We start from the raw sequence: 12,321 nt of genomic DNA, 5'->3' as shown, positions 1-12,321 counted from the left end.
TTTATACATCTGTTGTGGAGGATATCATGAAGCCTTGTTCCGATACAAATGACGGGAGACTCGAACACAACATAAGGGTTAAAGGGAACTTTGGGATTTTAGTCTTGCAGACCATTGACATGCACTAAAACCTATAGACATTTAAAGTTAAAGTATTAATTGTGCAGATATATATTATTATTACTACATATATCACATTATCAGATTGTTAATATTGTTGCATCAAGTAGCGTTTTACAGACAAACAAAGTCCTGATACAAATAATTCATGTTTACGACTTTCTTTCTCCACCTTTTTTAATATATATGTAATAATATGTAATATGTTGGATGATAATGTACTTTTTGTACCTCAGTTACTTCACTGGTTTGATCTTTAGAGATGCATTACAAAAGATCATGTTTTTTAATGTGAAATCCTAATCTGAAAATGAATGAAAGCTATAAAATAGATGTAGTGGAGTAAAAATACATGATATTACATCGAAATACTCAAGTTTAGTGCAAGTACCTCACAATAGTACTTAAGTACAGTATTTGGGTAAATGTACTTAGTTACTTCCCACTTCTGACTAACGCCCAGTACTGTTTCTGTTTCTCCTCACGCCTCATCACACAGAGTTCGACTCCACAGGAGGAAATTAATCTGAATTAGTTTCCAACAGAAAGCTCCGTCTCACTTAATTGGTTCTTGAGTTAATTAAGAAAATTACATACAGGAAGTCATAATGAGTCAGCTGGATAACAGGTGTGTGTGTGTGTGTGTGTGTGTGTGTGTGTGTGTGTGTGTGTGTGTGTGTGTGTGTGTGTGTCGTGTGTGTGTGTGTGTGTGTGTGTGTGTGTGTGTGAGATCTTTGTGATAGAAATAGAAAGCTATTATTGGCAGCCTTAATGAGGCATTTAGTACAGTATGTCTGTTTCGGATACAGAATGTGAAATATTCTCATGTTAATTGGTGAAATGGGCTAAACTGATTAGAGCCTCTGTTTGAAATTATTACTAAAATGTATTTTTAGGAAGTCACAAAGACCCACGATGCTGCCGCCATGCAAAAAAATGACCAAAAAGAGATGCAAAGTGATCAAAACCAAACATATAACGACTAAAAACAGACGTAAAATTATCAAAAAGGACCAAAGGGGATGCAAGATGCCAGGACCTCGACACAAACTGATGGACCCAAATGCAACGACCCAGAGACAAAGTCTTGAATGTAATAAAAAAAAGTATTTCTTTTCACAGTTCAGGTAATCCCTCTTAACAGAGTATAGGTTGTGGAAATAACAAAAGGCGCTCACAAGGAGGAAAAAACTAGTGTAGCAAAAAGAGAACTTAATAAAAACTTTAAGCCAACAAAAATAAAAACCTGACATGAGTGAAAGCGATCCTTTCTGAGCTGAGACCATTCGGAGAAACAAACCAGACGAACTGACACAGGACAGGGGAGAGACAGGACTATTTAAACATGAGGTGAGTGGGGGACAGGTGGAAACAATCAGGGGCGGGGCAGACACTGATGATGGCGGGAAAAACACACAAGGGGAGGGAGACACAGGGCCTGAAATGAAAGACAAGAGGTAAGTACAAAATAAAACAGGAAATGACAGACAAAATACATAAACATAACTTAACACATTTGACGAGACGCAACAGAAAACAGACCTAAAATAATCAAAAATGACCAAAGGGGGAGGCAAGACAAACCAGAGACAGATTATAAAAACAACCAAAGGGGGACGCAAAGCAGGGGCGGACTGGGACAAAGAATCAGCCCGGGACTCTCGACCGGCCCACTTCGGTACGGCCGGCCCACCTCAGTACCATACTCAGTCGAAATTTTTTTTTTTCACAAATCGATGCCAAAAAACTGAATGAGACACAAACAACCAAAAATAAATCAAATTAAGACACAATCAAATCTAAACCAGACGTCAAACGATTGAATCAGACGCAAAACTATCAAAGAAATTCCGCAAATTGACCAAAAAAAAATGCAAGACAAATCAAAGACAGATTGAAACTAAACTAAAAGCAAAACAATTAAAAAGAGACGGACATTTTTTTTATAAAGACAATAGACAAGCAAAGAGAGACAAAAGAGATGCTAAACTACCACAGAGGGAAACAAAACCAGAACATATGAGGTTTTGAACAAACACAAGTTTTAAAAAGGACTTTCCAACCATACAAGTCTTTAAAATAATCTTCACACTAAAAACCATCAGAATCCGTGGATCCACTCTCAGAGGTCAGAGGTCAATGTGAGTGTCTTTACGTTGACTCTTTACTGTTTCATTATCACTCTCAGAGCGCTTTACGTGTTCACCAGTTTTCATTTGAACTAATCCCGAGGTGCCTCTGGTTCCTCGCAGAACCCTCGTCTCTCAGAGGAACCCCGCTGAGTCGAGACGTTCTGTTCGTCCTTCTGAAGGAGAGCGAGTCTCTGCAGGAGTCCGACAGACGGACGCACGATTTAATGGACTGTCTGCTGATTCGTCCATCAGCCTTTAATTGACCCGCTCGCTCTGTGTGTGTGTGTGTGTGTGTGTGTGTGTGTGTGTGTGTGTGTGTGTGTGTGTGTGTGTGTGTGTGTGTGTGTGTGTGTGTGTGTGTGTGCGTGTGTGTGTGTGTGTGTGGTATGTAATTTTTTGTGAAAACCAATTTGGGTTTTAGACCTTGAGAGTGAGGACGTTTTTGTACGGTCTTCACCTTGAGTTCACACTTGGATTAAGGTTCGGCAAAACAAGTTAACATTTAAAAAAAGAGGCATTTTACTTTACTTGAATAATCTTGTGGCGGACAAGGGCACACAAATATACAGCTATACATTTAAAGCAACGTTAAAGTAAGACATCATATCCAAAATAAACATTTCCATGACGATTACTCCCATGTGTAACCTTGAACTCCTGAAGAAAACGTGTTTATCGCCTCCACCGTGAAGAAAGACTCCACAATAGGGGAAAAGTCTTAATGAAGTGAAGTAAATGGGTTGCAATTAACAATTGTTATATGGTTGTATGCTCACTACTAAACATATGGATTGTAACAGAAAATATTATTTGATGCACTTCAAACACACAAGTCTTAAAATGTGTAAAAATGCACGTATTGCACTTAAGAGTGAGTATTGCACATTGCAGGTTTAATGCACAAGATTTTAGCTGTAGTGTGTGTGTGTGTGTGTGTGTGTGTGTGTGTGTGTGTGTGTGTGTGTGTGTGTGTGTGTGTGTGTGTGTGTGTGTGTGTGTGTGTGTGTGTGTGTGTGTGTGTGTAGCCTAGCATTACTACCCTTGTGGGGACTTACATTTGTTTACACAGTCACGTGTGGGGACTGGCTTCCCTTATGGGGACAAAATGATGGTCCCCATAAGGGGCATAATTAATTTTAGGGTGAAGACTTGGTTAGGGTTAGGGTAAGGGTTAGTGTTAGGCATGTGTTGGTTATGGTTAAGGTTAGGATAAGTCTCAAGGAAATGCATGTAAGTCAATGTAATGTCCCCTGAAGTGATGTATACATGGTATGTGTGTGTGTGTCTGAGTCTGTGTCTGTGTCTGTGTCTGTGTGTGTGTGTGTGTGTGTGTGTGTGTGTGTGTGTGTGTGTGTGTGTGCGTGCGTGTGCGTGCGTGTGTGTGCGTGTGTGTGTGCGTGTGTGTGTGTGTGTGTGTGTGTAGCCTAGCATTACTACCCTTGTGGGGACTTACATCTGTTTACACAGTCACGTGTGGGAACTGGCTTCCCTTATGGGGACAAAATGATGGTCCCCATAAGGGGCATCATTAATTTTAGGGTGAAGACTTGGTTAGGGTTAGGCATGTGTTGGTTATGGTTAAGGTTAGGATAAGTCTCAAGGAAATGCATGTAAGTCAACGTAATGTCCCCTGAAGTGATGTATACATGGTATGTGTGTGTGTGTGTGTGTGTCTGAGTCTGTGTCTGTGTCTGTGTCTGTGTCTGTGTGTGTGTGTGTGTGTGTGTGTGTGTGTGTGTGTGTGTGTGTGTGTGTGTGTGTGTGTGTGTGTGTGTGTGTGTGTGTGTGTGTGTGTGTGTGTGTGTGTGTGTGTTGGGGGGGTTCTAAAAGGGACTGGAATGCATTATGTTAATGAGTGTCCTAACATGAATACAAGTACAGGGTTGTGTTTCCTGCGTTTTCTCTGCAGTATTCTATGTGGCATTGAGAGTCATATTCCAGGTCTTTGTGACTACAGTTAAAGTCCAGTTCCTATCCAATGTGCGTTTTCATATGCAGTGAAATGTTAGATTTATGAAGTATATAAAGTGCAGAGGACGATGATTTGATACAACGGAAAGCTTTAGCATATCTGAAATATGGAGGCCCTCACTGTGAGTTATCAGCGCACATGTGGTCACAGCCGGAGATCAGAAACATCTGCAACTCTCAAACTAAAATGGAAAAATGACAGAAAACCCAGTTTGAGTCTGGGAGACAAAAAGGCACATCAACATACATCATATGCGGAAAATACTGTCAATACTTAACAAAGTAAATCCACCGTCTCACCTGTATGTGTTTGTGTTGCAGAAAAAATTCATAATTTAGGGAAATGTTGTATTTTGTTTAATGTGTGTATATTTTTCTTTTACATTCTGCTAGTTTCTCATGAGTAAGATGTTAAACTTTTAGAATTTATAGTGTCGGAGCTGCAGGATTTACACAGTCTACACTACTTGTGGAGTGTAATATGCATCAAGTGTGTGTGTGGGTGTTTAAAGATGTTTCCAACAAATCCACACGTGCCCAATTATCGTCGTTTCAGAGTAGATTAAAGGGCTACCTGTGAGCCGCGGGCTGAAAATGGCCGATTATTCACGACTCATCACACGTGGACGAAATTACCTGGCGGCGCTCTGCAGGACGGAGGGGCCGGTGTGTGTGTGTGTGTGTGTGTGTGTGTGTGTGTGTGTGTGTGTGTGTGTGTGTGTGTGTGTGTGTGTGTGTGTGTGTGTGTGTGTGTGTGTGTGTGTGTGTGTGTGTGTGTGTGTGTGTGTGTGTGTGTGTGTGTGTGTGGTGGGGGTCCCTGATGGAGCCAGTGTTGGTGATGGGGGCCAGTGAACCGAAAGTTTGCATAATCCGCCTTTTAGGCAGAAGCGGAGCTGTCAGCCGTATGCAAGCCGGCCGGTTAAACCCATGATGCACCTGTCAGCCGGACGGCCATTAGCCGCACGCTGAGACTCTTCCTCCTCCTTCTTCTTCCTCCTCTTCCTCCCCCTCTAACATGTCAAACACGCGTGACTGCTTGACGCGGCACAAACACAGCGTCCTCAGATTAGCTGACGGACATGTTGTGTTTTCTTAGCAGCAGAGCGGAGGTGCAGATTGGCTCCGAGGTAGTTAGCCCGTGTTGTTGGGTGCAGGATGGAAGAGGCGGAGGAAGAATTAGCATTTAAAGTATAGTCGCCCACCGCCGGGCATTAGCACACCTTGGTGAGCCCAGCCAATATGTTCCCTGCTGGCCTCCAAAAAGTCCCAAAAAAATATAGAAAACATCACTTCAGCTCAGAGAAGGCGAGGAAAGTCATAACTGAGGGGACTCTGGAGAGGAAGAGGATTCAAGGAAACAGGAAGCAGCAGGGGAATGTCTTTAAACATCATTTAATTATTTTGTTGTCTACTGTTGAGGTCATTCAAGTATTCTATGGTCTTATTTTTGGTTTAAAGGGGCCCTTTAATGCTCATTATCAGGTTCATATCAGTATAGTGTCTCTACTTTAAAGAGTCCTCTCCTGCTGATGTTCAGGTGTATATCAGTATGTAGTGTCTCTACTTTAAAGAGTCCTCTCCTGCTGATGTTCAGGTGTATATCAGTATGTAGTGTCTCTACTTTAAAGAGTCCTCTCCCGCTGATGTTCAGGTGTATATCAGTATGTAGTGTCTCTACTTTAAAGAGTCCTCTCCTGCTGATGTTCAGGTGTATATCAGTATGTAGTGTCTCTACTTTAAAGAGTCCTCTCCTGCTGATGTTCAGGTGTATATCAGTATGTAGTGTCTCTACTTTAAAGAGTCCTCTCCTGCTGATGTTCAGGTGTATATCAGTATGTAGTGTCTCTACTTTAAAGAGTCCTCTCCTGCTGATGTTCAGGTGTATATCAGTATGTAGTGTCTCTACTTTAAAGAGTCCTCTCCTGCTGATGTTCAGGTGTATATCAGTATGTACTGTCTCTACTTTAAAGAGTCCTCTCCTGCTGATGTTCAGGTGTATATCAGTATGTAGTGTCTCTACTTTAAAGAGTCCTCTCCTGCTGATGTTCAGGTGTATATCAGTATGTAGTGTCTCTACTTTAAAGAGTCCTCTCCTGCTGATGTTCAGGTGTATATCAGTATGTAGTGTCTCTACATGTCTCCATGCTTTAATGTTCAGAAAGCTCTTTATGTTTCTCATACTGTCTGTGCTGCAGCACCTCTTTTCACCGTCTGTCTGAAACCAGAGCCCAGTCTGCTCTGATTGGTTAGCTGACAGGCTCTGTTGTGATTGGTTGACTGCTTAGAGATGTCCCGCCCCTTGGCCTATCACGAACAATGTCTCTGAGCCCTAGCCAATAGGAGTGCAAGAGTTACGTTGTGATGTCACTATGTGTTTTAGGCAGTGGGGGAGTGTGTGGGAGAGACATGCACTACAACCTATAAAACACAATTGATTTAATCATTTCAGGTCTGAATCTAGAACTTAACACATCTTGTATTTCACATCTTTGTTCACTGTTGAATTCTATTTAATTAATTTGGTGCCTAATTAAATGATTAAATTCTTAAATTCTTATTCTGAGATATAAAGCAGCCGGTTTCTGAGACACAAAGAGTTGGTTCAGTTTAAAACCAGGAGTGGGGAATAATTTAATAAAAAAAGATGGATAAAAGGGTTTAGGGTCAGGATGAGCGGAAAAAAGAAAGGAGAGGAAATGTCAGTCGAGGTGAGGGAGAGAAAACACAAAAGAAAAGAAGAAAGGAAGAAAATAAATAATCTTCAAGGAAGAGGGAGATTAAAAAAAGTATCAAAGATCAACTGAAGATCTTTAATCAGTGTCTCCTGTGAACTGTCAATCATCCTTAGGGGAGGAGGAGGAGGGGAGGAGGAGGAGGGGAGTAAGAAAGGGAGGGAGAAGGAGGAGGGAGGAAAGGGAGTGAGGAGGAGGTAGGGCCGAGAAACATGAAGCAGAGACTTTTATTTTGAAGGGACTGATTGTCAAAAAAAGCTGTCTTGAGGAGAATGTCCTCACCTGTTTAAATTATTTATAAAAACGACATTACCCATGAGCATTAGCTGCTGGTCATGAATTTATAACTGATCCAAAATCTAACATTGAGACGATTTAAATTGATTTATTTGAACACATTTTCATCTTTACTTCAACAGCAGAAAGTGAAGCGCATTTTTGTTGGTTGGTGAAATGCATCTTGGGAGATGTAGTGGACTCATTTTATACCGTTTTTAGACATCAGGCTTTTTTTTTTAGGCCCTATTCTGCTTTTTTTGGTTTCTCTCTCGTGTAGTGTGTTTTATAAGTTTATAGAAACGCCTCCATTTGACTCCTTTGTTTACTTCTGAACATAGTGACATCACTAATGGCGCATTTCCACTACGGCGCGGAGCTTGCTTTAAGCCGTTTTTGGTCGCGTTTCCACTTAGCGTAGTTCTGGCTAGCGGGTACTATTTCACAGTTTTCTGGCCCCATCAAATCGAGGTTCTTTCCTGGCCAACAACCGGGCTGAGTCGGGCTGAATATGCTAAACTAGAGAGAGAATCGCTGGCAAGGGGGCTACAACTACAACAAGATGAACATATTTGACCGTGATCTAATTGTAATACACGTTTCAAAATGATGCCGAAGTAACAACATACTGATACCGGATAGTAAAAACCATGAATTAATGCTTTGACAAGTCTGCAGACAGACGGCAGGCGAAACACCTTTTCAAATGCGTGTTTTCTGAATGGAGATCGGTTAAGCTAACGTTGTTAACTTCTGGTCACTTTCCAAACAGTCTCAAGGAGGCAAGAGTAAACCCTCTCCTAAAGAAACCCACTCTCAACCCGTCTGATGTTATTAACTACAGACCCGTCTCTCTCCTCCCGTTCCTGTCTAAAACACTTGAACGCGCTGTCCTTAAACAACTCTCCTCTTATCTCCATCAGAACAACCTTCTGGATCCGCACCAGTCTGGTTTCAAGGCAGGTCACTCAACAGAAACTGCTCTCCTTGCTGTCTCTGACAAACTGCACACTGCTAAAGCAGCCTCCCTCTCCTCTGTCATCATCCTTCTGGACCTGTCTGCTGCATTCGACACGGTGAACCATCGGATCCTCCTTCGCACTGTCCAAGAACTTGGAGTTTCAGGCACTGCACTTTCCCTCCTCACCTCATACCTCAACGACCGCACCTACAGGGTTACTTGGAGAGGGTCCGAGTCCGACCCTTGTCAATTAACTACAGGGGTCCCTCAGGGCTCGGTTCTTGGTCCCCTCCTCTTCTCCCTGTACACAAACTCGCTCGGGTCTGTCATTAGCCCGCATGGTTTTTCATACCACTGCTACGCTGACGACACCCAACTAATTCTGTCCTTTCCCCGCTCAGAGACCCAGGTAGTCGCACGCATCTCTGCTTGCCTAGCAGACATCTCTCGGTGGATGTCTGCTCATCACCTCAAGCTCAACCTTGACAAGACTGAACTGCTCTTCCTTCCGGGAAAAGATTGTCCCACTCTTGACCTAACAATCAACATCGGCACCTCTGTTGTTTCCCCGACTCAGACTGCAAGGAATCTGGGTGTGGTCCTAGATAACAAACTGTCCTTCACTGCAAACATCGCTGCTACAACCCGCTGCTGCAGATACACGCTTTACAACATCAGGAGGATACGTCCCCAGCTGACCCAGACATCAGCGCAGATTCTGGTCCAGGCTCTCGTCATCTCACGCCTAGACTACTGCAACTCCCTCCTGGCTGGTCTACCTGCATGTGCCATCCGACCTCTGCAGCTCATCCAGAATGCAGCGGCTCGTCTGGTCTTCAACCTTCCCAAATTCTCCCACACCACACCGCTCCTCCGCTCCCTTCACTGGCTTCCAGTAACTGCTAGAATCCACTTCAAGACACTGGTACTTGCGTACCATGCTGCGAATGGATCTGGCCCTTCCTACATCCAGGACATGGTTAAACCGTACACCCCAGCACGTGCACTCCGCTCTGCATCAGCCAAACAGCTCGCTGCACCCGCACTGCGAGGGGGACCCAAGTTCCCGTCAGCAAAAACACGTGGGTTTGCTATCCTGGCTCCAAAATGGTGGAATGAGCTCCCCATTGAAATCAGGACAGCAGATAGCTTACACATCTTCCGACGCAAACTGAAAACTCATCTCTTTAGACTCCACTTCGAGCGATAAAATTACTAACAAAGCACTTATATACTAATAAAGGGCTGGCTTTCTAAATGCCAGTTGAGTAGCACTTGAAATGTTTGGCTCTATGAAACCTGATGTACTTATATGATTCTGTTTTCTTAAAGGTTGTATCTTCCTGGTCGAATGCACTTATTGTAAGTCGCTTTGGATAAAAGCGTCAGCTAAATGCAATGTAATGTAATGTAATGTTGTATATGCTCCGACCGTCCACACTCACAACAACGGCCTACAGACATAAATAAACCAGCGACTGTATTCTCCATGACACAGACAGTCTGTGGTTTGTACTTGTTTAACTTTTGTCTCGTTTCTGAACAGATATGAGGAGCTGTGAGCTTGAGGGCTAACAGCTAACGGCTGATGTTGTTTTTCTGTTGTTCTCATTGAAGATGACGTCACGGCTCCGCCTATACTGTGTTACTATAGTTACTGCCCCAGCTACTAAACTGTAATGGAAACGCAGCATAACGTGAGCCAGTCCTAACAAGGCCTAACGAGGCCTAGCCATACCGAGCGAGGCCCTGTAGTGGAAATGCGCCGTAAATTACACTCGCGCTTCTATAGGACTCCAACACATTGTACGTGATAGGCTAAGGGGTGGGACATCTCTAAGCTGTAGACCAATCACAACAGAGGTATGATAGGGCCCCTTTAACTTTGTTTCCAATTATTAATACAAAATATACTAAACAAATAAATAACTAACTATAACTTCCATGCAACTTTAATACAACTTAATCCAATATTATACTAAATATTTGTTCTGTACTTTTACTTTTTGAGTATACTTCAATGCTAACAATCGTACTTTAACGTGTGTGTGTGTGTGTGTGTGTGTGTGTGTGTGTGTGTGTGTGTGTGTGTGTGTGTGTGTGTGTGTGTGTGTGTGTGTGTGTGTGTGTGTGTGTGTGTGTGTTGCGGGATTATGTAAAACATTGTGCTCACTGGGACGTTCCTGTTTGACAGCCGTGTGAGAGCTGACCAAGCTGGCGTGCCGGCATCTTTTTTTTTTCTTCTACCCACAATCCCTCTTTGTTCGGCAGCGTGTCCCCGGTCCGGCATGGAAGAGGAGGAGGACGTTTTGGGGATAGGGGGGGTAAGAAGACACGGATATGAACTTCCTGCAGTCTGTAAAGCCTCAGATCTCCTGAATGTGAAACCCCACGCTTCACTTCTTCTGTTTTTTATTATCTCCCAACACTCCCTCCCCCTGTCGTCTTCTTCTGTTTCACGGTCTTGGCTTGGAATCAAAGCATGCAACGGCTGGACAAAAAATGAAAATACATTAAAAGTAACATATATAACAACTAAAGGTAATGAATTGCTGGCTTTATTCTACGTCTAAACTTTAAATAAACGCACTTAAACGTAGTGTCAAGCTTCAATTTATCTTCCACACATGTTTTGGCTTTGAAGACAACTCACTAGGATATAATATTCAACGTTTTATCAGAAGCCCTCAATATATTTCTTCAACCGAACGCCCCGATGTGCATCTTTGGAGTCCAAGGTCACAACGAGTTTTTGTTGGCGGGACTCCCTTAGAAATGTAAAGCATTCGGGGTCTGATCGAACAAAACTTTAATAGCTACATTTAAGACTTAAGACATTCATTCAAAAGTCTTTCCTTGGGCTTTTTAAAATGCCCTCCTCTCTGATGTTTGAATACTCCTTGCGTTTTAATACCGTGCTGCTAAACATTTGATAGAGTCGGATTTGTTCTGTGTTTCGGGAATTTAGAGGATGATTGATGAGGAAGTAACGGTGTGAAGTGTTGTGTTCTTTGTATTTCTGGGAATAAACAAAACAGGTGCAAAACTGGTTTTCAAATCTCACAAAAGAGTTAAGGCCTTAAAATGAGAGTTAAGGGATTTAATGTTAAGAAGTCTATATCTTTTTTACTGCATCCTGTTTCCTATAGATTGTCTTGGTATACTCGTTAATTAACTACCATGACTTATAGCAATCTTTTATATTGTTGTTTTATTCTCTCTACACGTGTCAAACTCAAGGCCCGGGGGCCAAATCAGGCCCTTGGTGGATTTAATTTCGGCCCTCAGGATAATTTCTAATTCCTATTAGATCTGGCCCTCCGGTATATTGCACGCACACCTTCCCTCCATCCTGAGGGTCTCCTCAGCTCAGAGCCTGAGCCCAAACATTGATGACCTTGCACCCAAGATGAGATGCCAAGTATCTGAACTAGCATCACAGAGCAGCACACTGAGTTTAATGGATGTTTCCTTCTGCACTTTCTCTCTCACGACAACAGGGCATGTTTGGTTTCTCTTTGAGGGAAATAGTTTTGTTGAAGCTGTTGTTGGTCTGTGGGAAAATGTACTCATAAGAAATGACTCTGGAGAAGCTGCAGATAGAGCCATAAGAAATGAATGAACTGATTATTTAATGTTTAATGTTGTTTTTATAGGCAATCATTCAAGCTTTGTTAGTTCCAGGTTTGTGCAATAAGTTCATTTCAATTAATTCTGCAATAAACATTGAACCAGTCCGGCCCTCGACTAGTACCCATCTTTTTATTTAGGCCCACTGTGTATTTGAGTTTGACCCCCCTGATTTAGTAGTTTTTTTGTTTTTTTAAGAGATTAAAGTAGTTTTTTTTTAAGTACTTTTAATCCTATATCAATGCAGTTATAAAGTCATGATCATCTGACCTGAGTACGTTTTCGTTAACTCACCAGTGACCAACCATATACAGTCTGTTGTGTTTATAAGAAGGCGTTCTTCTGTCGTCTTGTTCAGTGTTTGCTGCCACCTGCTGGTTTGGATCATCACCACATTTCAGATGTGTATTCTTTCTGTTCATGTGTGTTGTTCCTCTCCCATTTAAACTGCATCATACATGTGAGTTTGATGTTAAAGGTGTGTGTTAGATTGAATCTG

General features: G+C 42.4%; 1 protein-coding gene across 1 annotated transcript in view; it reads left to right on the top strand.

The window, feature by feature from the left end:
• Positions 1-2,515, top strand: part of LOC307019896 (uncharacterized protein) — a gene marked incomplete at its 3' end in the record, with an annotated part of 11,566 nt that extends 9,051 nt beyond the window's left edge. The window contains exon 3 of the mRNA XM_079650997.1: positions 2,309-2,515. Coding sequence (XP_079507123.1) covers positions 2,309-2,515 — 207 coding nt within the window. The remainder of the gene's footprint in view (positions 1-2,308) is intronic.
• Between the last annotated feature and the right edge of the window lie 9,806 nt (positions 2,516-12,321).

This window comes from Notothenia rossii (assembly GCF_949606895.1).
Source record: "Notothenia rossii genome assembly, chromosome: 1".
Classification (NCBI taxonomy): domain Eukaryota; kingdom Metazoa; phylum Chordata; class Actinopteri; order Perciformes; family Nototheniidae; genus Notothenia; species Notothenia rossii.
The sequence above is the reverse complement of the archived record's forward strand: the minus strand, read 5'-3'. Positions and strand labels throughout refer to the sequence as shown.